Here is a 27097-nt window from a genome sequence, read left to right on the forward strand (position 1 = left end):
AGACCACTTCCACGAGTCAGTCACCGTGCTCAGTGTTCAGTGATTGATGTGTATTGGTTTACATGTTCCTCAGAGAACCACGGAATTACTCACCGTCTCGCAGACGAAGTGAACGACAGAGAATCTGAATGTGCTCAGTCGCTCAGTCCTGTCTTACCCTTTATGACCCCCCATGGACCATAGCCCGCCAGGCTCCTCTGTCCTTGAAATTCTCCAGGCAAGAATGCTGGAGTGGGTAGCCATTCCCTCCTCCAGGGGATTTTCCTGACCCAGGGATCGAACCCGCCTCTCAAGCGGGTTTCAAGCAGATTCTTTACCACTCAGCCACCAGGGAAGCCCAGAGAGTCTGAAGGACCTGGCCAAAGTGACTCCAGTCAAGAGTCTGGGTTCAAACCCAGCTAGTTTCCCCTCCCAAGTCTGCTCCAAGCACCACGTGCCTGGTGTATAAGAGGTAATGACAATTTCCAGTACTGCTGGTGTTCTGAAAAGTCCCTGGTGACTTAAGGGGTACCCTGCATCCCAGATGTATTTGCAAATCTTGTGGTGTGCATAGAAATCTGAAGCACATAGTCAGTTCACAGATTCTTGTTTGCTCAAGATCTTGCACCTCCTATAACTTGAAAACCTGTATATCTCGTCCTCACGGTTTGTTCATTACAGAAAGCAAATTCTGCCAAAACTTGATGAAGGCTCCATGCTCCAGTCCAAGGCTGGCCAGTGCTGGTGGATCCCTTGAACTATATCAGAAAACCCTGTGGGTATTGTGTGACCAAGAACTTCATTGACAGAAGCAGTCATGCATATACAGTCTGTTTTGTTTTTTAAATTGAAGTACAGCTGATATACAATATTATGTTAGTTTTAGGAGCACAGCAAAGTGATTCGGTTTTATATACGTATATTCTTTTTAAAATTTTTCTGAGTTATTAGAAAATAGTGAACATCGTTGCCTATGCTTTACAGTAAATCCTTGTTTATTTTATATATAGTAGTGTGTATATGGGAGAAGGCGATGGCATCCCACTCCAGTACTCTTGGCTGGAAAATCCCATGGACGGAGGAGCCTAGTAGGCTGCAGTCCATGGGGTCACGAAGAGTCGGACACGACTGAGCGACTTCACTTTCATTTTTCACTTTCATGCATTGGAGAAGGAAATGGCAACCCACTCCAGTGTTCTTGCCTGGAGAATCCTAGGGACAGGCGAGCCTGGTGGGCTGCCATCTATGGGGTCGCACAGAGTCAGACACGACTGAAGCGACTTAGCAGCAGCAGCAGTGTGTATACCTTAATACCATACCCCTAATTTATCAAGGGTTTAATTTCCAAAATATACAAACAAATCAGGAAACTCAATATAAGAAAATGAAAAAAATGGGCAGAAAAGCTAAACAGACATTTCTAGAAAAAAGACATAGATGCCAGGGGGATGAGAAGAGAGGTCTTGGGGCGCAGAAAGGGAGTGGGAGGAATGGGTGTCAAGATGAGGTTGTAGAGCCTCTGCTTTAGCCATATGCCTGGGATTCCCAGGGTGACAGAGACTGGCTTTCTGTTAAATTTGACCTTGCAGAAAGGGCGCCCGGCAAGGCAAGGTCAAACTGCAGTATTTCGCAGGTGGCATGTACATGGAGATTTGCCATCATCATGAAGTCATAGAAAATGAGAAAACAGAAACATAGAGAAAATAGTCTACTAGTCTCAAAACATCAAAAAGAACTGAGAAGTTGCTTCCCTGGGGCCTGCACTACTGTGCCTGTAGGCCAGGAAACGGGTGCAGCGAGGCACGGTGCCATGCCCACATGCCCAGAGCTGGTGATCTGTGGAGCTGGAACCCACCCGGCCTTTCATTCCTGGGCTAGGGCTCTGCCCTCTGTACTCCTGAGTGCAAAACCCTGTTGTAGAGAGAGGTAGGAAAAGCAGGATGGAGAACACTCCACGGGGTCTGGGTTAAGGATGTGCACAACATCTGAATAAAAAATGCTTTAAAAAGTGCTCCGATCTGCCGTGGTATTCACCTGGAAACAACTTTCGATAAGACTTTCCAGAACAATTGCCTCGAGAACATCGATGGAATTACCTTCCAGTTGTGTCTGGGGCATTCATTGGAATTCCTGCCACATGTGTCCTGACATTTCTTTTTAATCTACACCATGTAAAAATGCAATCTTTGGCTGCCAGTCTCTGGGAACTGGGAAAGTCACCTATGGCTCTGCTGCTCCGGGTGGCCAGGCTGCTCTGAGTTAACCTTGGACCTGGAGCTGGCCGTAGCAACGACACCCCAGATTACTTCCTGGGTACACGAGGGGTCGCATTCCTCCTGACTGAACCCTCCCATGAGCCCTGCACCTATTATGCTCTCACATGGTCTGTGTGGGCTCCTCTGTCTGGTCCATGGGTTCAGTGCTCAGGGCCTACTTTGGGGTCGGGCATGGAGAGGAGCCCAGGAAATATGTCTTGCCAAATGAGCGGCTCAGGGTCTCTGAAGAATCACCTTCCCTGAGGCCCTCTGGGTGCCACTGTGACCCCATTATCAGGGTGAATGTTAATGAGCTACAGGGGATGTGTGGCATAAATTGGGGTGTGGGAGGCAGGGGAAGGAGGGATTCCTGAGGAGACCTCGGATTTCTGGGTAAGGGGTGTTGTGGGTGGATGAGCATGGCGGTTGCTGCAGATGGACCCTGTGGTGGCCACAGAGAGGGAGGGCTGTCATGGCAGCCACTGAGGGAAGCCTCGAGAAGGGCTTGGTGACCAGGCAAGGGAGAAGCTGGCCTGAGGTAGCCTTGGGGACTGCTCTGCAGAAGAGGCAGAGGCTCCCAGGTTCAGCCTGGTTCCCAGTGCTGAGGTAGAACACAGCCTCAAGATAATCAGGAGCTTTTGCCACTGTCAGCGGGGCAGTGGGGAGTGAGATTGTCTCTGAGTGCACAGGGTTGGGGGGGATACCCAGTGCCTTGATGGGGAGCTGTGGCCCACGGAGGCCTACTGTTTGTGGAGGTTGGGAAAGTCGGTCATAGGCCCCAGGAGGTGCTCTGGCCAGAGGGGAAGCCCCACCGTGCTGGCTTTCATGGGTAGGCACTGTCTGGGCATCTTCCTCCTGCCTGTTGGGTGTGGAGGGCAGCAGAAGGGCTGGAATGGGCCTCCCTGGAGGGGCTGGGCAAGTGGGTGCAGGGAGCTGAGAGCTGGACGGGGTGCAGGGTGCAGGCTCAGAAGCAGCCTCAGGCCCAGGACAATCATGGGTGCCAAGAAGGAGACCCAGAGGCAGCGAGAACACTGGACCAGAAGCCACAGGCTGTGCCTGGGCCCAGATGCTGAGTCAGCCCTTAGCTCAGGGTGGTGGAAGTGAAGGAGCAGAGCAGGAGGTGGCAGGAAAGACACAGCAGGAGAGGTCTGGCTGAGACCAGAGGCTGACGCTAAGGAGGGAGAGCAGACAATCATCTCTTGGGGGGGGCCGAGGGTGCCCAGATAAGGGCTGGGGAGGCTGTGTGCTCTTCCTCCCTGCCTGGGTAGGTGAATGCAGGTGTGGAGGTGGGGTCTGAGCTGGATCCTGGTCTAAGGGTGGGCAGAGTCAGGAGGCAGACAGGGAGGATGGGGAGCAGAGAATGAGTCCCTCCAGTGGGGTGACAGGACCCTCAGGGAATGTCAGGGCCAGGCCTTAAGATCTGCCAGTAGCTCAGAGCCTTGGTCCTGTCGTGGGACTCTGCTTAAGCACAGGTCTCAGCCACCCCACGACCTGACGTTTCTGTTTCTGTGCGCAGAAGAGGGCCCTACCTTCCTTCCTCTGAGGTGGGTGCTGTGCTTCTCTGCAGGCCTCCCTCCCACAGCCTCTGACCACCACCCCCGCTCCCTCTGCAGCAGTCTCGGAGTCCCCACCCTGGGCCCTGTGATGGGACAGCTTGAGTCTAAGGTGGAGGGAAGGGAAGCTGGTCTCTGGTCCCCAACGTTGGTCTTCTTCCAACCTGGGCACCAACCTGGCTGCCAGGGAAGCGATGGGTCCCTGCCACCTGCTGCTGCAGAGGGGCCTCCGGGTGACACAAAATGATCTGCAGATGGTCCATTTCACCTCACCTACCCCAGCCCATCCTTGGGGTTCAACTGAATTAAGTGCTTTCTAACACCAGGCTTTAAAATAAAGAAAACACTTAGCTGTCTGGTTATTCAAATAGTTTGTGAATGGGACAAACTGGGACACTCGCTACATCTTAGGCCAGGCCTGTGCTGCTGACTTCTCATCATGGGAGCAGCGCTCCAAGTCAAGTCCTGTCTCAGAGCATCTTCTGAACAGGCCACCATCCCTGCCATGACCCTACCCACTTATAGCCCTCAGGATGCTCCCCTGCCCCAGCTTCTGGCCACCAGAGTAGGGTGAGCTCACCCCCAGCCCCTCTCCTCCAAGGGGGCACCACACCAGAAACAAGAGGCCTCCAGTTTTCATTTTATTCAATTCAAAGAATATTTTTTATTAACTTAGACAGACACAAGATGTGACAACACTGGAAACAAGAACATTTCTCTGACCAGACTGCGCTGACTGGTGCAGAGTTCATCACACACAGAAAAGGAGCAGTGGTCTTATTCAAGTCAGTGATTGTGTGTAAGCTCCACTGCCTGAAAACCAGACTGCAAATAAAGTGCAAAGAGAGCAGCAGGGGCCCAGTCGGGAGATGAGGAAGAGGCGGGAGAGCAGAAGCAGCAAACGACTCAAGATCAAGACTCAAGACTCAAGATCAAAACGGTAAGAAGAGCAGTGGCAGGAGCACGTGCTGAGGACGTGTCCCCGCCCCTCCCATGGCCAACATCTTTGGGGGCGGACAGCCCCAGCCAGGGCCCCACAAGGAGCGGGGATTCTCTGCAGGTGACGAGGGGTCTCTGAGCCCGGGGCCCCTGAATCTCCAACATACTTTCTCCACTTTGGGAAGCAGCCTCCCAGGGCCCAGGCAGCTCCAACAGAGCCACGAGCCCAGGAAAGACAGGGAGCCGATCCTGCACTGCACACCAGCTAAACAGCTCTGCACCCTCTGAAGCGCATAGTCACTTGTGTGTACACAAGCAATCACACACTTGTGCACAGACATACACCCATTCACAAAAGCATGCTGACACATGTATTCACACACACACACAGTCACACCGGCACATTCACACACAAACATCTGTGCATTCATGCATCTGTGCTCATACCCACACACTCATCCACACACCCCCTCACACACTCACACACTCAAGCCCTCACGCATGTGCATACATACTCGCACATATATGCCCACACACATCCCACACTCACACATGCACTCAACATGCGCACTCACACACCCATTCACACACAGGCACGCACATATTAAATAAAGACACTCCCTAGTGCCCTCCCCAGGTCCTCTCAGGCTGGCCCAGGAAGAGGCTGCGGCTGGGCATCCAGTCACCCAGAGGGTGAGATCCAAACTTGAAAAGGGCACATTTACACATCAGCCCCAAGGAGGCCCCTGGTCCTCCGCTCCTCTCCTCCCCTGCAGCCCATGTCACAGTCTCTCAGAACTCCAGGGATGCAATCTAAAGGCTGGCAGTCTCCCGGAAGTGGTCCTGGAGGGACACAGTTGGGGTGGAGGAGGGGCCACCAGGACCAGGGGTTTCCAGGCAACTTGGCACAAGGGAGGAAGCCATCAGCGCCCTTCCATCTGTGGGAATCTGCGGGGGGCATGTGGTAGCCTGGGTGCAGCCTCAGGCCTCGGGGTGAGGCAGGCAGAGCTCTTCAGCCGGGCCCTGGGTGGCTGAGAAGGGCACATGGTGTGAGGCTCAGCCCCTCTGTCCCAGGGGCAACCAGGCTGCTGTGGTTCTTAGTCCCAGGAACTGAGGACCAGGACCGCAAGCAATCAGTGAGGGGGCAGATGTGGATGTGGGATGGGGGTGAGGGCCAGGGCCTCTCCCGGCTCCCCTCAGTGCCGCTCCTGGTGCACCAGTCAGCAGCACAGCCAGGACCGCTGCAGGCCCATCCAGAGCAGATGCTCCTGTGTGATCCTAGCAGGAGGGGCAGCCTGGAGACAGAGACATGGGGTCATGCGTGGGTCTCAGCTCCACCCCACCCACTTGTATCCCTTCCCTCCTATTACACTCAGCCCCAGGAGCCAGCCAACACCCCCACCCAAACTGAGAGGCCTGTGCCACTCAACACCAAGGAACCCCTGGTTAAGCCTTGGGTGGGGCTTGGGTTGGGGTGGGGAGGTCTGTGTGTAAGGACCTTGCTCCCCAGGGGGTTCTGGGACTCATCTCTCCTGTGACCATCTCAGCTTAGACTGTCCCCTGGTTCTTCCCAGTGACTTGCCATACACCCCACCTTCCCTGCCACCGGCCTTTCTCTCTAGGTCCCTTGGGAGCCTGTGCTCCCTTCCCCCATCCCACTGTGCCAGGTCTCCCAGAGACTGGGGGGCAGGTGGGGAATGCAGGCTGGGAGGCAGGTTCAGCTCCCCCACTTTTGATCTATGTGACAAGGGCAAATGTCTCCCTTCCCAGAGCCCAGCAGGTGGGGAGAACAGAGCTCTGCCAGAGTGTCTCTAGCTCTGTACTTCCTTCCCTATGCCAGAACCTGACCACTAGGTCACTCCCCCCACCTCAGGCTCTCTGCCTGGAAAGCCCTTCCTCTCCTGGAGGGGAGTGGTCAGGCCCTTCTCTTGGCTGCTCCCCAGGCAGCTCTAGGGTCAGGGGTGCCCCAGGCAGGGATTTGACTCTCTGGACAAGACCGCAGAAGGGGTGGTTCACCTTCTATAACACCAGTTCCTGCAAGAAAAACATGGGGACTTGAGAGTTGCCTCCTCACCCAGAGATGTCCCCGTCTCCCCGGTTGTCACCTACCCTACAAGCCTCTTCTCCAACTGCTCTCCCACCCCGGCCTGACAGCTGCCCTCCACTCAAGGAGACTCCCACTTTCCCAAATCCTTTGGGGCACAGGGGCTGCTGGAGGCTCTCCAGGACTGGAGCAGCGCATTCTGTGGCACCAGGAGGCCATGGTAGGAGGTGGAGGGAGCGTGGCTGAGATGGGGCAGGACTGGGAGGAACACGTCTTTCCCACTCTTCCCTGTCCCCTGATGCAAAGCTTTGGAGGGTGGAGAGGAGCAAGAGAGACAGCAGGAGCAGGCAGAGAGCAGGCCCAGAGACCCGCCAGGAGGAAGTCTTGTGAAGGGCTGAAAAAGAGACAGACCTGGGCTTGGGCCAAGAACACAACCATCCGTCCAGGCTGCCTCTCAAGGGGTGGAGGAAAAGGGGGCCAGCATCCGCTCTCTTCTAGGGCTTTCTCAGGGCCTCTCCAGGGCCATTTCCCTCCATTCCCCCGTGTTCAGGTGACACTACCGGGGCCGTGGGCAGAGGTGATGCCCAGGAAGCCGCCTCTCATCCCCAAGTTGGAAATATGACAAGGTTGTCCAGAGGGCCTGCGTGCACCCTGCCTTGCCTGCTCTCGGCTCGGCAGCTTTCCAGGCTGGCTTCCACGGGTCCCTTCCTCCCCCAAGCCGCCCAGGGGCTGGATATCTAGATGCCATGGCAACAGCCTCCCTCCAGCCCGCAAGTCCAATCTCTGGCCTCCTACCTTTTCGGTCAGGGTCAGTCATTCATGTTTCTAATGAAGAATTTCTTCCTTCTGCTCCCCCCTTCGGCCAAAGTGAGGCAACAGGTCGGCTGCATTCAGATAATTTTCCCGAGTTCGACGGAAAGGGCCCTTTTTGCTAGTTTTCTGTGCAGTTTGTCACCAGCCGCGACGTGGCTGGCCGGAGCCGGGGCTCGGTGGCTGCGTCTTCCGCGGAGGTCTAGGGCTTAGAGGCCTGGGCCGCCCCTTCCCCGGCACGTCCCGGCGGCCCCCGGCCCCGTGATCCTTCATGCCGATGCTCCTGCCGTCGCTCCCGGACGGAGGTGGTAGTGGGCGTTCACTCGATCCTCACTTGCAGGCGCACGTTGAGCATCACCGAGGCCACGATGTAGAAATAGGGGAAGTTCATGCGCAGACGCCAGGCCAGGTCGAAGAAGGTGATCAACGTGCGCGTGAGCCCCTTGCAGAAGGCGCCGTAGGAGCCGCGTATCGCGGCTGAGCGCGCCAGCCGCACTGCCACGCCCGACAGGGCCACTGCTGCCGCCGCCGCAGACAGAGCCCCCGACGCCGCCATGGGCCCGGGCCGGCGCTGGCCCCGCGTACCGACCGCAGCACGAGCTGGCGGGCAGGTGGACCCAATGCCTGGAGCTCCTGGCATACAGCAGTCTAGTCTCACCCCGCCCCTCCCCGCCGCGCCCTACCGTCGGTCTCCCCTCGGGGGGTGGTCTCCCACTGCCGCCTCTGCCACATCCAAGGCCAGGCCTGAGCTGTCCAGGGACAGCTCCGCCCCCTTGCCTGCACGCACATTGGCGACAGCCGGCACAGTTCCACCCCTAACATGGCCCCGCCCCTTGCCGGGTACCACAGAGCTGCTGCCAGCGACTCTGCCCCACCCCCCGGGATCCGCCCCTCCGACAAGCCCCGCCTCCTCCTGGACTCCCAAAAAGAGAGCCGGAGGGCCTGAATGGTTTGGAAGGCGCTGCCCTCCAGGGATCCTTTTGCAGAATGCGCTATTCTGCAAGCAAAGCCCACCCGGAGCGCTCTGCCCCTTTACACCGTCCCCTTCCCTGTCTCCGCAGAAAACAGGGGCAGTCAACCCACTGTGTATTTATGTGCGTGTGTGTGTTGGTCGCTCATTCATGTCCGAATCTTTGCGACCCCTTGGAGTATATAGACGGCCACGGTCCTCTGTCCAAGGAATTCTCCAGGCAAGAATACTGCAGTGGGTAGCCATTTCCTTCTCCAGGGGATCTTCCCGACCCTGGGATGGAACCCAGGTCTCCTGCTTTGCAGGTGGACTCTTTACATTCTGAGCTACCAGGGAAGCCCCAACTTTTCTTTAATTCGTAATTCCCCCCCCCCCGCCCCCCCGGTAACTCTGCACTATAGAGTTTCACCAAATCCACACACACATTTTTTTCCCTTTCTGGTATATTTGCTTGATGCTGTGTATTTCTCTATTCTTGAATTGCCCCATTGTCCTTATCTTTTACCTGTTGGGGAGCAAAGACTTTCCCTCTACTCTCTTAGCTATATACACTTCATAGGTCAATGACAAAAAACCGACAACATGCAGATTAACAGAAAATGTATATACACTTCTTAATCTTTAATATTATTTCAGCATGGGCATCATAAGAAAAAAACACCCAGAAAGACAGTGAGATTTGAGATCTTTTAATGCCACTTTGCCAGGGATAGCAGAGGGAGGATGTAGGCAGTCTAGGAGACAGTAAATGATTTATAGAAAAATGAATGACTCCTTAGAAGCATAGATGGGAGATTTGGTAGTTTGAGACAGAGTTGTCTGGGTTTGGTGTTGACTTCTAGTTCTCCTTAACTTCCCTGGTGGCTCAGACAGTAAAGGGTCTGCTTACAATGCAGGAGACCCGGGTTCAATCCCTGGGTCAGGAAGATCTCCTGGAGAAGGAAATGGCAACCCACTCCGGTATTCTTGCCTGGAGAATCCCATGGACGGAGAAGCCTGGAAGGCTACAGTCCGTGGGGTCACAAAGAGTCGGGCACGACTGAGGGACTTCTAGTTCTCCTGTGGTAAGACTCAATATTTCCTGGTTGTTGAAACTTCCAAGGAGGGGGTTTATGACAATTGAGTTCCTTTTAGAAGATCTGTCTTTAGGCAAATAAGGGGATTTAAGAAAAATTTGTTTTTTCAGATACTGCTATTGCTGCTAAGTTGCTTCAGTTGTGTCCGACTCTGTGCGACCCCATAGATGGCAGCCCACCAGGCTCCCCCGTCCCTGGGATTCTCCAGGCAAGAACACTGGAGTGGGTTGCCATTTCCCTCTCCAATGCATGAAAGTGAAAAGTGAAAGTGAAGTCACTCAGTTGTGTCTGACTCTTAGCGACCCCATGGACTGCAGCCTACCAGGCTCCTCCGTCCATGGGATTTTCCAGGCAAGAGTACTGGAGTGGGGTGCCATCACCTTCTCCTTTTTCAGATGACTTCAGCTAAAAATAATCAGTGTAACCGAAGTGGCATATTTTGAGGTGGCACATACTAAACTTCTTCATACCTCATAGTGATTTCTAAACACTTGTCTTAATCCTTTGTTTGCCCTGGATACTGCACAGAAATCACTCAGGTTTTCATTTGCCCTCATACATAGCATTTCTTACTGGTGTGTTTAAAAGCCCCTTTGTAGCTTCATTTCATCTTTATTCTAAACCAAGTCCAACCCAAACTTGACCATGTTTTCAAGACTATTTAGAGAAGCAGAAAAATCCTCACGTCTCCTTTTAGTCATAACTTTTTAAAACCTGTCTACAAGAGGTAGAGTCACCACGACTCCATCCCAGTTTCACAAGGAGGGCTGATCTGAGTATTAAGGCTTTCTCAAAATACCTGTTCAGCACACTTGAACATCTCTATGGCATCCATGTGACTTCTTAAGAAACCCAACAGATTTATATACACTTATTAGACAATTGTCCTACCTACATGGTCAAGGGAAAAAAGGCAAACTTGAAGCATCAAGGACACTAAAAGAAGTGGTATGGACCCCGATTAATCTGTGGTTCAGTTTACCACCCAGAAACGTATACCCAAATTCTATATTTGTGAATACATCCTTCAGAAGTGAAGGAGAGAGACTTCCCTGGCAATCCAGTGGTTAAGAATCTGCCTTTAAATGCAGGGAACGTAGGTTCGATCCTTGGTCAGGGAACTAAGATCCCACATGCCTCAGAACAATGAGCCCATGTGCCATAACTAGAGAGACTGTGTCCTGCAAAAAATCCCACATGATGCAACAAAGATCCTGCATGCTGCAACTAAGACCCAACACAGCCAAATAAATAAATAAAGTTAAAAGCAATGCTACTGTAAGTTTAGAGAGTTGTTTCTGTAAACATTAGTAAAATATTTACTGGCAAAAGACCTTTTGTAGCTTTAAAACATCATTTTACTACAGACTGCATTTCACTTACACTGAGGAGTTAATGTCACCAATATCACAGAAACTCCAAGTTATCGGGTGATTTCACTTGCAGGTTATTGCCATAGCCTGAGCCCTAAGGGCAGATCACAAAATCAGGATGAGGAAGGGTTAAGGACTGAACCACGTTATCTTCTGAGAAATACCCCTCTGTTTACAGCCAGCTGTATAACATTAACACTATCAGGAGTAGGGATGAATTCTGTTGAGTAAGGGACAGGTGGGAAAGTAAAATATTGTGATTTGGTCGGACTCACCTTGGTTATGAAACGTATCCTCCTTATAGGTCATCTGGAATTGCCCAGAACATTACCTTTCTTTCATTCAATTATTCTTTAATGCTAGGAATTGTTCTAGGTGCTAGGAATTGTTCTAGGTGCTAGAAACATAGCAGAGAACAATGCCAAAGGAATCCTTGCCCTCAAGAAATGGACATTCTTTTTTATGCTGGCAAGTGTAGTCATGGAGATGTTGATTTTTCTATAGCAGTTTCTCAGTGACCAACCATTAGCTTCCTGGGAGCTGAGAGAGAGGCAGGTATGGTGGTGGTGGCAAGCGACAGCTTCCAGATCCTGAGATGAAAGTTCCAATGAACAAATTCTGCGGATTCCCCTCCCCACCTTCCTGACTGGCAGAGCAGGCAGCTTCCAAGACGGGCAGGTTTGGAGATGTGACTCTGAGAGTTGCTCCTGAAGGACCAGTCAAGAGTCACATCTCCAGGCCTCCCAGCAGTTTTCCCTGGAAGCCTATGCAATCACAACAGAATACGATGTAAATATGCAGCACATAACCCAAGGATCTTCACGTGACAGCCCTGAGACTAACCCTATTTTCTGGAAGCTCCGCATTTTATGGAATCCTGAACATTAAAAAGTGTAAGAATAAAATTTAAAAAGAAGCTGATATTTGAGTTGAGGGAGACTGGCAGTACATTTGTAAATAAATCAGTAAATAAGATTTTGCAGCTAGTGACCAGGAATATCAAGAGAATAGAGCAGTATTTGAATATGTGATAGGATATTTCATGGTAGAAGGAGGAGAGAACAATTTTATAGAATCCTGTAAGGAAAAGAACTCTAAGATTACATTTGAGCTGAAATCCAAGGGATTGTGGGAAAGAAATAGCCATGGAAAAGCTAGAGGAAGAGCATTCCAGGCTGAGGAAACAGCAATTGCAAAGGCATTGAGGTTGATTCTCCCTAGGGACTGTTGATGAGGTCTTTGCTTAAGCTCTTTTTGGTGGTAACATATTTTTTTCTGCAAAGAATGATGCAAGTCAGTAAGACAGGGAGATACATATGATGAAATAGTATGCTGTAGTTGGAAGTATGGCACCCCACTCCAGTACTCTTGCCTGGAAAATCCCATGGACGGAGGAGCCTGGTAGGCTGCAGTCCATGGGGTCGCTAAGAGTCGGACACGACTGAGCGACTTCATTTTCACTTTTCACTTTCATGCATTGGAGGAGGAAATGGAAACCCACTCCAGTGTTCTTGCCTGGAGAATCCCAGGGACGGGGGAGCCTGATGGGCTGCCATCTATGGGGTCGCACAGAGTCAGACACGACTGAAGCGACTTAGCAGCAGCAGCAGCAGCAGTTGGAAGTACGAGACTAGATGTACACACAGCAACATAGGAAGATCTTGACCAGTGCAAATGAAAAAAAGTAAGAAACAGGATGAGACCTATAATAAAGCACCATTCTGGTAAAAATAAAAATACCTACACGGGATGTTGAAAGTCAGGTTCTTCACTGTCGGAAAAAGAAGTTGCAAGTAAGCAAGAAGGAAGGCAAGAATAAACCCTGAGGTCCTGGACCACACTTTGAGTAGAAGGCTAAGTAACATGCCATTTTATGAATCGTTCATAGTTTATGTATCTATGAAGCTCCTCTTCCTAGAGTTAATGGGTGCTGCTATGTGCCAGGCACTGTTTTAGGGGCTTATTGATGGACATACAGGTTATTTCTAGTGTTTGCTAGTACAAACGGTACTGATGTGAACATGCTTCTACTTGTCTGCTGATGCATATGTGAGTTTCTCTATGGTACACACTGAGAAGTGATATCCAGAGTCAAAATGTATGTGCATCTCAACACTTAACAGCTAATTCCAATTTGTTTTCCAAAGTGTCTACAGTATTGATATGCCTTTCATCAGTGGATGAGAGTTGTACTAGCACATTCTTTCCTATTCTTGATATAACCAAATTAAAATCTGTGCCAATCTGAGACATGTGAATTGGCTTGTCATTGTCAGTTTAATCTACATTTCTCTAGTTACTGATGAAGCTGAGTGTGTTGTCAACGTCTATTGGCAATTTGGTTTCCTCCTCTAACAACTGTTTCTTTCATATGTTCTATCCAGTTTTCTATTGGATTGTTTGGTAGAAATAAAATTGATTTTTACATTGACTTTACATCTAGCACCCTTGCTAAATTTTCTTATTAATTCCAGAAATTAATATCTGATTCTTTGTGCTTTCTAAGTAGAAAATGCTATCATCTGTAAAGTATATATATAAAAAAAAGAATGATTGTTTTGTATCTTCCTTTCCAACCCTAAAACTGATTTTTGTTGCATTATAAACCTTGTTAAAACCTTTAGTCTCAGGAATTTCCCTTGTGTTTATCTTGATCTTAAAGATTATGCTTTTAAAGTTTTACCCTGGATAGTTCTTACTCCAAATATCTACCTTCCTAACTCCCTAACTTCCTTCAAGCCCTTTCTCAATTATTATTTCCTAATGAAGCTTACCCTGACTACCCTATTCTAAAATACGACTCACCAATCCTCCCCAGCACTCCAGAACTTCATTGCTTGATATATTTTTTTCCATGGCACTTGTTACTTTCCAACATACCACATGTTTTACTTTTTTTTTTTTTTTTTGCTTTTATCATCTACCCTTCCCCCACCACAAGAAGGTTAGTTCTAAGGATCAAGGTTTATGTCTCTTTGTTCACTGATTTATTCTAAGTGCTCAGAAGAGTTGTCTGGCTCATAGCGTTCAACAAATATTAATTAAATGACTATATAAATGGAAAGTATTTGGCAGAGTGACTGGATGGCATAGTGATATAAGCACTTAATAAATAGCAGTAGTGATTAAGAAATAAGTCCATGATAAATTACCATTGGGGTCCATAAAGGGAGTCAGAATATAAAAGGCAGGTATCAGCCATTCCTAAAATGTTGCATGCCCATCCATAGGAACACACACACTTTACTCAAGCAAGTCATTACTTCTGGGTTTTGTTTGCATTTGGTCCCATTCTCATGCCCATAACCACTTGCAGGCAAGGTTCTAATCACAGTCTCTCTGAGAGACATTGCTGCCAGATGTGGAGGCCAGAAGAAAGGCATTCTTTCTCTAATATTGGTGGTGGCAGACTAGTTGCAGGCTTAAGGGTTGGAGGTTCCTGCAGCTTTCCTGAATTGCACCCTTACCTGTCAGTCTCCAGCACTGGGGTATCAGGAAAGCTCTATGGGTTTGGCACAGTTTCTTGCACTGTGCTAATTTCTTTGTGGTATCCACAGTCCCTGACCTTTGCTCCTCCAGACCTTAAACAGATTAGTCAACATCTAATTCCAGCATTAGGTTTTTTTTCTTCTTGAAATGCCTGTAATGTTTTCTTTTAAACTGGTCTTTTAAACTGGTCTCTACTGATTCAGGGAGCAAGGCAGACAGGGTCCTGCCTTCATTGAACTTCTAATAAGAGGGATATGGCCAAGGGAATAGGCAGTTACCACATAGCATGATGGGTCCACTGGTCAGTTTATCAGTCAGTCTGTAAAAATTGATGAGGGTTTACGCCAGAAAAATGGACAAATGTAAGCACTTAATAAATAGTAGTAGTGATTAAGAAATAAGTCCATGATAAATTACCACTGGGGTCCATAAAGGGAGTCCAATGGACAAAGAAAAATGGACAAATGATACTCAGTGTCTGGAGGAAAGGGAAACAGCAAACAAACAATGAAGAATGAATAAACAATTCAAGGCAGTGTATGTTCACAGGAGATTTTCAGAATGCTGGTGTCTCTGAGCACCTGTGGTATGTCTGGGCACTCTGACAGCTGACCCAGTGTAAGGGATCCAAGATGAAGTTGCCAAGCCAAGGGCGCAGTGGGGTGTTGGGCCTTATTGTGAGAGCAGCTAAAGAGTATTAAGTGAGAATCAATTTAGAAATTGCAGAGTAAGGACAAAGATCATATCAATAATCTAACCTTCTACCATAAGACACTAGAAAAAGAAGAGTGATCTAAACCCAAAGCAAGCAGAAGGAAAGAAATCAAAGATCAGAGCAGAAATAAATGAAGTTGACAATAGAGAAGAAAGGGAGAATATAAATGAAATCAAAAGTTTGTTCTTTGAAATGATCAGGAAATTAATATACCTTTAGTTAGACCCACCAATGAAAGAGACTCAAATTGCTAAAATCAGGAAAGAGAGGACATCCCTATATATAAAAAGGACTATAAGAGAACGATATGAACAACTGTATGCTAAAAAATTAGATGACCTAGAAAGACAAAAATGATCAAAACTAACCAAAGAAGAAATAGACATTTAATTGTATAAATAGGTCAGTACTATAGTATATGAGGGCTCCCCTTGTGGCTCAGCTGGTAAAGAATCTGCCCACAATGCAGGAGACCTGGGTTCGATCCCTGGGTTGGAAAGATCCCCTGGAGAAGGGAAAGGCTACCCACTCCAGTACTCTGGCCTGGAGAATTCCATGGACTGTGTAGTCCATGGGGGTCGCAAAGAGTTGCACACAACTGAGCGACTTTCAATGGTATGTGAATTACATCTCAATAAGGGGCTTCCCTAGTGGCTCAGACAGTAAAGAATCTGCCTGCAGTGCGGAAGACCCAGGTTCCATCCCTGGGTGGGGAAGATCCCCTGGAGAAGGGAATGGCAACCCACTCCAGTATTCGTACCTGGGAAATCCCATAGACAAAGAGCCTGGCAGGCTATGGGCCATGGGGTCACAAAGAGTCAGACACAACTGAGTGACTAACAACAACAGTATATCTCAATAATGCTGTTATAAAAATTAAGCATACCCCCCAAAACCCTTATAAGAAAGAAACAGAAAATCTGAATAAATCTATAACAAGTAAAGAGATTGAATTAGTAAGTAAAGCACTTCACACAGACACACACACACACATCCAGGTCTAGATTGATTCACTGTTGAAGTCTACCAATTATTTTATGAAGAATGAATAGCAATCCTTCTCAAATTCTTCCAAAAAAACAGAATAGGAGAGAATACTTCCAAACTCATTCTAAGTGATACAAAAACTAGATGGAAACAACACAAGAAAAAATACATAACTACAGACCAATGTCCTTTATGAATTCAAAGGCAAAAATCCTCAAATCAATCCAGTAACATATAAAAGAACTGTCTGCAATGACTATATTAGTTTTCTAGGACTGCTGTAACAAAGTATCACAGACTGGGTGGCTTGAACAAAATAAATTCATTTTCTCACAATTCTAGAGGCTGAGAAGTCCAAGAACAAGATGTCAGCAAGGTTGGTTTTTTCCTAAGGCCTCTTTCCTTGGCTTATAGATGGTTATTTTATTTCCTCGCCTTCCCTCTATCTGAATCTGTGTCAAATTTTCCTCTTATGAGGGTTGATAAGAGGAATTTGATATTGAACTGATATTGAATCAGTGTCATCCTAATGACCTCCTTTTAACCAATTACACCTTTACAAACCCTATCTCCAAATTCAGTCACATTCTGAGGTCTGAGGACTTTATTTTTTATCCCAGGATTTATCCCAGGAACACAAGGTTGGTTAAACTTGAAAATCAATGTTGTACACCATGCTAATAGGATAAAGGCCAAAATCACATGATTATCTCAATTAAAAAAGCATTTGACATAATCCCACAATCTTTCATGATAAAGTCACTTGAAAAACTGAGAATAGAGTGGAAATACCTCAACTTGATAAACGGGAAGGGAACTGCTGGAAAGCCACTAGATGCCATGGATATTAAGCTGCCCACTGTCCAGGGAAGGTTGCACATGGGGATATTGTGCACTGTTCCAGACTCTAGAGTCTGGGGCTATTTCTGAGGCTTGTCAGGTGCAGCCTGTAAGAGTTTTAAAGATATTGAGAAAAGCAACAGATTTTACAGGTTCTTGGCCTTCCCAAATCAATAGAAATTAACTAGAGGCCAGACAAGAAATTTAGGCAAGACTTTATTGGGGCCCCCTGCTGCAGTAGCGGGGAGCAAGAACAAACAACAAGTTCACTTGCTTGCTCACTCCTTGACGTGGGGCAAGCTTGTTCCTTATATAGGGTGAGGATAGAGTACTCTTGCCTGGAAAACCCCATGGACAGAGGAGCCTGGTAGGCTGCAGTTCATGGGGTCGCTAAGAGTCAGACACGACTGAGTGACTTCACTTTCACTTTTCACTTTCATGCATTGGAGGAGGAAATGGAAACCCACTCCAGTGTTCTTGCCTGGAGAATCCCAGGGACGGCAGGGCCTGGTGGGCTGCTGTCTATGGGATCGCACAGAGTCGGACACGACTGAAGCGACTTAGCAGCAGCAGCAGCAGCAGAGGTGTGTGCAGGAGTCTGGCTGGAGGGATGCCTTAGTTTTGCCCTCTCCTTGATGTTATTGTGTTCAGGGAGCATGCTCAGTACTCTGCTTTTGCTCCAGGCTCTTCAAAAGTGGCAGTTGGGTTTAGTTTTTTTTGTTTGTTTGTTTTGTTTCTTTGTATCTTCTGTTCAGAATTTGCCCTAAATGCTGCTGCTGCTGCTGTTGCTAAGTCACTTCAGTCGTGTCCGACTGTGCGACCCCATAGACGGCAGCCCACCAGGCTCCCCGTCCCTGGGATTCTCCAGGCAAGAACACCGGAGTGGGTTGCAATTTCCTTCTCCAATGCATGAAAGTGAAAAGTGAGAGTGAAGTCGCTAAGTCGTGTCTGACTCTTAGTGACCCCATGGACTGTAGCCCACCAGGCCCCTCCATCCATGGGATTTTCCAGGCAAGAGTACTGGAGTGGGGTGCCATTGCCTTCTCTGAGGTGGGCTACAAACCATAGGGTTGCAAAGAGTCAGGCACGACTGAGTGACTGAGCAACACTACACGATGTTTTACAGATTTTTTTTTTTTTTTTTTTTTTGGTGAGTGGTTTACTGCTGCTGCTGCTGCTAAGTTGCTTCAGTCGTGTCCGACTCTTCGAGACCCCATGGACTGCAGCCTACCAGGCTCCTCCGCCCATGAGATTTTCCAGGCAAGACTACTAGAGTGGATTGCCATTGCCTTCTCTGGTGGTTTACCGAAGACAACCCAAATCCTCATTTAATATTCTTAATGTGACCATGTCTGCATGGTCCTTTCCCCCCCCACCCCAACCTTTGCTCAGCCAAATACTAGTAGGGATGCAATCCAAACTCCCTGCATGGTGCTACATCATTTGATTCTCCTCACTTAGCCACCGTCATCTCCAGCTCACACTTTAAAAGTGTCTCTCAGGACCATGAGTGCTTCGCTATAAAGCAGCTGTTGGCTCCAGCTTCCAAGCAGCTTTGTAGCTTTGCTCAGTCGTGTCCGACTCTCTGAGACCCTATCAACTCTAGCCTGCCAGGCTCCTCTGTCCATGGGTTTTCCCAGGCAAAGAACACTGGAGTGGGTTGCCATGCCCTCCTCTGTGTTTTGAGGCCCAAGCTGATGCAAAAGTTTGACTTTTCCGCAATATCGATGATATTGGTTTAACGTTGAACAGAAAACTGTTGCTTAGAGTGGATGACGGAATCCTCTGTGGAGCGTGTGTAGGGGTGAGGAGGTGGTGCTGTTGGGATGTGGGTGGGTAGAGGAGTTCTAGAGGCAAAGGAAAAGAACTCAGGCCCTGAGGGATGGGGCTCCACACCTGGAAGCCCGCCTCCATCCTCAGGGCAAGTTTCGGTGCCATCTTCCAAAACAGGCACCAGGCCCTCCCTGCAGAAGCCCTTGGGCGAATTCGTCTACCCTAAGAGATGCAAAAAAGGATTAGACTGGAAGCGACTTCCGGCATGGCCTGCAGGTTTCCACCTTCATCTGTGATGGGAGGAGCCACGAAGTCCCGCCCACCAGCTCTCTACATCTCAGGGCCCTCCTCCCAGGCTACGCCCAGATTGGCTGGAGGATGGGAACTGTGAAGTTCTTGGTAGAGCAGCCTCAGCCAAGTCCTGTGTGAGGGCCTTACTAGAAGTTGGGCGGTGCAGAGAGGCAGGCGCGGCCTCTGGGCAGCTGCTGTGATCAGAGTGCGGCTTGGAGGCAGAGGATTAGACAGAAGCAAGCCTCGTGCCCAGTGTCACGCGGAGCCCAGGCCGCCCTGACTACAGGACTATGCTCCGGTTTATTTCCAGGGCTCTTGCCTTTTGGAGGAAGGTGGACTCGTCGGAAGCAGAGAGGGCGCAGCATCAGAGGCTCCTGGAAGGTACTCACCTCATCCCTTCCTTCCCCTTGAGTACTTAGCGGTGCGTCCCACTCCTAGTTCTAGGCCGCATGAGCCCAGAGGGGCTCTGTGTGTCCCAGGCAGCGCCTCCATGTGGGGAGGGGCGTCCGAGTCCCTGAACACAACCCGGAGCCCCCAGTCTATAGTTAATATGTTGATTGAGAAGCTCCCTGGGGAGCCGTGCCCCACCCTTGCATTTCCCCACATGCCTTTGGAATTTGAGCCTGTGTTATGCGAATGTGTTGCGACTGCCTTTCCATTCAGGGCATCACCCTGAATTGAGGGTGAATCTGCTATGGTTTCACAAAAGCGCGTATTTAGAGGCAAGTGGACAAATCATACATCTGTCCCCGGTCGGAGGGCAGGGGCCGCGTTTAACTTGCTCACCTTTGTGCCCTAAAAACTTGCCCCAGAGTCTGGCACTGAGGAGTGACTCGGGGAGCATTGAGAAGGCGTCATTTTGTTGGTGGGAATCCGGTAAAATGAAAAGATTTGCTGAGAGAGTGGCGGCCCTGCTCTGGTTGCATTAATTCTCTTGTGTACTGAGTGCTTGTCTGTGGCCAAGCACTGGGCTCAGGGGCTGAGGGGCATCCACGTGCTTTAATCTTCAAAAATCTCCCCGAGAGAAGTCGCAGGGTTGTCGATCCGTTGGACAGCGGGGTCAGAGAGACACAGGCAGGGAGGAGCGGACACCAGCCAGTGTCACCCAGACTTCAGGCCCTGCAAACGCTTCCCGACCTCTGCGCTCCCGCAGCAGGCGCTTCATGCCATGGGAGTGAATCCATGGCAGTTTGCCAGAGACGGCTCTTGAGCAGCATTATTCCTTCAGCAGGGCCCCGGCTTCCAGGTGCCCGAATCTCCCTGCAGCTTCTGCAGGAGTTTGAGCCCCATTGAGGTGGCTGAGTCTTAGCTAAGTTTGCGATGGGAGGCTGCTGCTTAGCTTTTAGCTGACACTGCATCATCCATTAATTCCCCTCCTTTTTACCCAAGGAACAACACAGGAGTCTTTGACAAGTTATCATGTGCCTGAGTGGAAGCTGTCTGTTGTATTCATCTTTTTTCAGTGCTATGATTTAAAATAATAAATGTGACTCCTCCCCTTTCTTTTTTCTTTTCTTTTCTTTTTTCAAATTTTCAGGATTTTCTTGGGTTGTGATTCTATAACCTATTATAATCAAAGTATTCCCTAGCCTTCCCCAGTCAGTTCACCCAAGTCTTTGGTCAAGCACCTAAGGCATTGTGGTTCATAGCATGGGTTCTGCAGGCTGACCTCTAGGTTCAGATCCCAAATTATGGCTTACTAGCTGTGTTTGTTCACAAAAATAAAATAAAATAAAATAAACCCGAGTGATTCAGATGCACATTTGGGCTAGATTTAAATCCCCAGATCTCTTTATGTGCTTTGTCTGGTGAGTTGCTCAAGAATTTCCAGATCTGCTCCTCATGCTGTTGTTGATTACAGTAAAATTATATAATAATAATTGATACATTAGACTGTCTAGATGTAGATACCACGATAGCAATTAACATATAAGCTCTAACCGGTGGGAGGCACTCACAGTTCTAAGCAGTTGATATGTATGTGTGAATTAATATTTATAACAACCTTTTCCCACCAGCTTTATTGAGATATAATTGGCATATAAAATTGTAAGTTTAAGGTGTAAAATGTGATGATTTGATGTATGTATATATTGTGAAATGTTTACACAATAAGGCTAGTTAATGCCTCTATCACCTGATAGAATTATCTCATTTTTTGTGGTGATGAGACAGGCTGAAACCTGGGACCCAAGTTGCTGCAGTGCTGCAATGTTTGCACCTGTACACACCTCTCCTTGAGCAACAAAATGCAAAGAAATTGGGACTAAAAATAACTGCATGCATGTGCTGTTGGGGCAAATTCCAGACCCAAAAGATACAAAGAGACCAATAACACCCAACTGCCATTTTTGAAGAGCCTGGAGCACAAGCAGGGGGTTGGGAGCAAAAGCAGGATACTGTGCTTGCCCTCTGCACTCATCACCAGAAGGGTGGGCAAACTACCTAAGCCACCTCTTAGGCCTGACCCCTGGACACATCCCCTGCCCTCACTCCACATAAGGAGCCTGCTTGCCACTAGGTTCTGGGAGGGAGGAAGTAAAGACGCCTGTTTGTTTCCTTAGCTACCCACCCCCCCACACCCACCTCCGCTGCATCAAGGGCCCCAATAAAGCCTTGCCTGAATTTTTTGTCTGGCGTCTAGTCAATTTCTATTGATTGGGGAGGCCAAGATCCCTGGCCAGTAAGGTGAGACCATTTAAGATTCACCTTTGTGAATTCACATTGTCATTGCCCTGGTTTTACAGATGAAAACAAATTCAGAGAGGGTAAGAAATGAACCCCAGATTACACAGATTCAGGTAAGCAGGAAGAGCTATGTGATTTGAAATCAGGTCAGGCTCCAGACTCAGCTTTCTTCACCTCAGAGCCCCACTGCCTTGAGCATGGAGCCAGCGTGCCAAACAGAAATAAATGGTGGAACCAGCATTTCAATTTAAGTAATCTGCCTCCCAAATCCTGCACACTTTACCACTATGTTCTACTCTCATTGTCATCTGTATCTTAAATCTAACCCAATTTATTTTTAGATTTAATTCATTTTCTGCTATATCTTCTTTTGGTATCATCTATGCATGCATGCTCAGTCATGTCTGACTTTTTGCAACCCCATGGACTGTAGCCTGCCAGTCTCCTCTGTCCATGGGATTTTTCAGCCTACTGGAGTAGGTTGTATTTTCCTTCTCCAGATGATCTCGACCCAGGGATTGAACAGGCACGTCCTGCGTCTCTTGCATTGGCAGGCAGTTTCTTTACTACTGAGCCACCTGGGAAGCCCATCTTCCTCTGGTAGGGCTTCATTATAATGTGTCTTTGCTTTGGAGAATAATGAAACCTTTACTCATTTCTTAGGTCACACCAAGTCAAAAACTGTACAAGGAGTCGTGACAAAGTTCTGTAGTAACTATGGCTTGATCGATGAGTTGATCTACTTCAGCGGTGATGTTGTGACTGGCAATGTGCTTCTGAAAGTTGGGCAAAAGGTTACTGCAGTTGTGGAGGAAAATAAAACATCTCATGGATTGAAAGCAATCAAAGTAAGATAAGTTTGGGAACTGTCTCTTTTCCTGGGGGGATTCCAACCTTGTTTCTATTTAGTCAACCTGTCTGAGCAGTGGTTAGGACTTGGCGCTTCCACAGCAAGGGGTCCAGTTTCAATCCCTGGTTGGGGAACTAAGATCCCAAAAGCCACTCAGTGTGGACAAATAAATAAACTCTAAAAAATAAATAAACTCTAAAAATAAATATTTATATTTTTGCTTTTAGGATAATTTAAACCATTGTCAACGTATTTATATATTTATATATAATGTGTTCCAACCAGTTTTGTCTCCTACTGTAACTGAGTCCAAGCTCATTCTACTCATCCCATGACAGGCCAGTAAGTCTAGAAAAAAGGTGTTGGGGCAAGGAAAATTGACTTTATTTGAAAGGCAAGCAAACCGAGAAGATGGCAGACTAATGCCCTAAGGAACGATTGTAATTCAGAGTAGAATTCAAGTTTCTTTCATGCTAGGGAAGAGGGGGAGCAGTGTGCCTAATCAGCTCGTGGACATCCTTCTGATTGGTTGGTGATGAGGAACTGGGTGGTATTTCAGAAGTCAACATTGTTAACCTTATGGTTCCAACTGGTCTGAGGTCTATGTGCTGGTGGTCAGCATGCAATTAACTTCTGCCGGCTGCTGGGGGTTTCAGTATCTGCTGAAAAGCTCAAAGGATATGGCTCAGAATATTATCTATAGTCCTTGTGGAGGAACTGAAGGGCCTTGTTTTATGGCTAAACAATTATTTTGTCTTACTTGACGGTTTTCCTTTCTGCGTTTTCTTACTTCTCTGATTAAATTTGCTCTTTGGAAGTTGGAGAAGGCTTAGGAAGCTAAAGCTTTTCTATAAACAAGAGGCAGGGTGCAGGGAGGGGGGTACAGAGGGTCTGTTCCCAGGAAAGGCCCACAGGGTCCCGCTTGGTTTCACTATAAAGTATGGATTTTTGTTATATAACTTGGTTGATGGAAAACATTGAAATTTCCTTTGTGCCTTTCTTTCTTAAATGGTTAAGATATATGTTGTTATTAGTAGTAGTAGTATCTCTATTATTTAGATAGCAGCTCTCAACTGAATGCTTAATATAAACTTTCTCTAAATTTGGAAAGTTTTATATACACATAAAATAATACAGAAATAATTCTAACTCTAGGATGAAAAAGCAAAAATCCCCTTTCATGCCCTCCTGGGCAAGTTTTATTCCTTAGTCATGGTGCTTTTATGAATTGTTGACATACTTGTGATTATTTGAGGGTGCATTAGTAATATATACATTATTAAATTTTCCTTCAAATGGTGCATAGATATTTATGCATAGTAAAAACATCTGGAACAGGGTGAGTACCAGAGTATAATATGGTCAATGCTCATCTTTAGAAAGGTATTGGGTTTACAGATTATGTATAATTGGTTTTTGCTTTTTTCTTTTCTCTGCCTTGTATTTTTTGTACAATGAACATGTATTATTAGTGTAATTAGCAAAGAAAAATATAAAGACCTTTTCATTTTCAATAATAAAACTTTTGAATGCGTCTCTGTTGTAGATAAATTAAGTCCTAATTTGACTTGTCTTTTAGAGCTATGCCCCCCGCCACCTTTATTTTCCCAACTTTTTGTCATGTTTTATAACCCTCTCCCACCAAGTGCCATGATCTGAAATCTTGATTTTCCTCCTTATTCACTACTTTGCCATGTGTTTTCTCTCCTCCTTTGCTATCTCCCTTGTCCTCAGCCCTGTTCTCATTTGCTAGTAAAATCTTTCTCTTCTTTCACAGCCTAGATCAAGTCCTACTTTCTCCAAGAAATTGTCCTGTATTCTCTGAATCGTAAATTCTTTCCTTACTGGGAATTCCCAAAAGCCAGTTTTTGCACATATTCTTACTATTTGTCATAACTTGCTTTGAATTCATTATTTTTGCATTTTACTCCTCTTTGGTTATGAATTCGTACAGCCAGGAATAGTATCTTTTATTTTTGCATCTAATACGGTCAGTGCATTTAATTTGTTGGTGCGCAAATAATGTTTTCAGACACATTTTTAGAGATATACGACAGTATAACAAAGTGTGAACCCTCATTTAAACTATGGACTTTAATTAAATATAACTAATATTGGTTCATCAATCGAACAAATGTACTGATTGAACAAATGCAAGATACTAGTAACAGGGGAAACTGCGAGTGCAGAAAAGGAATATATGGGAAGCTCACGACTGAGTGACTGAACTGAATTGAACTGATGCTTAATTTTCCTAAACTGCTCTAAAACATAAAAATTAAAAATATATGAAGCTCAGGCATTATTTTATCATCTCATGTCTATGATGTTTGCTACGTAAAATACATTCACCACTGTTTGTTACAGTTATTTAAACTATTTCTTAAACAACAATGATTTAAGCATATGTTTCTGATTTTTAAACTTTTGTTATGTGTGAAGTAAATGTTTCTTCTTCTCGTAGGTAGATGCTTTCTGTGATAATAGCCATGGTGATGAACTGCCAGACTCCTGTACTAGAATCTCACTTGGCTGTATGAACTCTCTGATGGAAGGTGTTGAGTTCATTCATCACACAGCTTACTTCTCTCTAGATGTTGTTTGTAAAGGTACAATTTATATATATATATATATATTTTTTTACTAGATTGCTGAAATGTTCCTTTAATAAGCAATGCAAAAGAGATTTTTGGAAATGCCAGATGTATACACAAGATACTTTTCACAAAGACATTTCAAACATTGTAAATCATCTCCTCTTAAATGCTCCAACTTTGTCTTTTTTATTAATTAAACTTTTTATTTTATATTGGGGTATAGCTGATTAACAATGTTGTGATAGTTTCAAGTGGACAGTAAAGGGGCTCAGCCAAAAAAGTTAAAAATTTAAAATTTAGGTTTTACCTATTTTTTAATTTTATAGATTGCATTTGAAGATGGTTATAGGCATCATTTCCAGGGTCAAATTTGTGACATGGTTAACACTAATTGGTAAGAGGATTTAATTACTTCTCCATTGTCCTTCACTCCAAGTGGAAGCTCTTTAATACTTGAGGTGTATTTTTGGAGTTGAAAATTATGTACAGCAAGGGACAGATGCGTTATATTTTTAAAAGTTCATCCTGTCATTTGTTGCATTCTCATTTATTAGATGTAATCACTAGTATTTGTGTAATTTTTCCATTCCTGTAGGCATTGAATTTCTAATCTAACTGAAAAATACTATTAATACAAGTATACAGGGATAATGTTTTTTTTATTCTTCAAAAGCTTTAAAATAAGGTTTGGAAGTAGCCTTGTACTTTTCTGTTGGCTCACAAACTGGCCCTGTACATGGAAAACAAGGAGAGACCTATAAAGAGGCAGGCCACTCTAGATGGGTAGGGAGCAAGTTTAATAAGCAAGGGAGTTTAATGTATGAGCCTTATTTTGAGTGCACAAGTAGATCTATACCCTCCCCTGCCAGAATGTCAACACTTTATACAGAGGGTTTGAGAGAGTTCAGTCACAAATACCACCCAAATGGTCTCAGTGATACCTTACTCTGTCAAGGCTGTGTCCTTGAAACGTGGGAACGGTAGGTGGAACGTACATTCCAAGGACCATGGAAGAGATGAGGAGCCTCCAAGTGCCCAGGTCCAGTTTGTGGGTCAACCGTGGTTATGTCTTCTCAGTAATCTCCTCCAACACATTCCAAGCGTGTGTGTATGTGTGTGTCCATTAATTATCAGGTATAACATTTTGTTATTTTATGCCTAAAGCGATTGTTGGTTTGTTGATGCTATTTCAATGTATTAATTCAGCTCAAGATAGAGTGCTAGATATTGGCAAGACCAAGATAACTAAGACTTTACTAAACCCCGCCTGCAAAGAGCTGATAGTTCAATTGGGAGAGACTGACATTAAAAGAATGTTTTTTTTTTTACAAAAAAAAAAAACCAAAAACACATTACTGCGTAGAGGAGAGAGAATGATTGACTGCTATGGAGAGAACTGGGAAAGGCTGCCCGGGTGAGGTGCTTTCCCAGCTGGTCTCTGTACCCCTGCAACCCTTGCCAGGCTGGATTTTGAAAGATGAATATAAGTAAAAATATTGCACCTAAGTCCAAAGAGAAGTCCCCAAAAATGATTGTCTGGTGGCAGGTAGGATCTTAAGAGCCATTTAGTCAGAAATACCTAATGCTAAGATAAGATGCCCCTTGGATTGCTAAGTTCCAAAGGCAATCTCTTGGTCCCTATAAACCATGTCAATAGGAAGTCACCACCAATGGTAGCCCTTACTAGGAGAATTCTTCTCAAGATGGGAAACACTTGAACATGTTGGTAATGCCAAAGGGATTAACTGAAAGTGAAGAAGAGAGCAGGAAGGACTGATAAAACACAGTCCCTGGTTGTAAAGAGAGGATGGGACTCAAAGCATAGGTGGAGGGATTTACTGCTGCAAAATAAATCGAGTGAATTGAAG

The 27097-nt window shown here is 46.7% G+C and overlaps 2 protein-coding genes across 6 annotated transcripts in view; one reads left to right on the forward strand and one right to left on the reverse strand.

Annotated features, from left to right (window-relative positions):
- Nucleotides 1–4420: 4420 nt before the first annotated feature.
- On the reverse strand, nt 4421–8341 carry LOC147341362 (small integral membrane protein 10-like protein 2A). Its single transcript, XM_086389203.1, has one exon. It carries the CDS (start codon nt 8218–8220, stop codon nt 7900–7902), a length of 321 nt encoding a protein of 106 aa, XP_086245329.1. The 5' UTR covers nt 8221–8341; the 3' UTR covers nt 4421–7899.
- A 10784-nt stretch (nt 8342–19125) lies between these two features.
- CT55 (cancer/testis antigen 55) overlaps nt 19126–27097 on the forward strand; it is a 44227-nt gene continuing 36255 nt past the window's right edge. For 3 of the 5 annotated variants that reach the window (XM_086389205.1, XM_086389206.1, XM_086389207.1), the window contains exons 1-3: nt 19136–19475; nt 22446–22630; nt 25097–25241. In XM_086389205.1, coding sequence (XP_086245331.1) covers nt 19385–19475; nt 22446–22630; nt 25097–25241 — 421 coding nt within the window. In that variant the 5' untranslated portion in view covers nt 19136–19384. Of the gene's footprint in view, nt 19476–22445; nt 22631–25096; nt 25242–27097 lie in introns of all 5 variants that reach the window. The other 2 variants (XM_086389204.1, XM_086389208.1) reach the window with 2 other exon arrangements.

The sequence above is a fragment of the Bos grunniens genome, chromosome X, assembly GCF_055505025.1.
Source record: "Bos grunniens cultivar Pamir isolate PY7600 chromosome X, Bosgru_T2T1.0, whole genome shotgun sequence".
Lineage (NCBI taxonomy): Eukaryota > Metazoa > Chordata > Mammalia > Artiodactyla > Bovidae > Bos > Bos grunniens.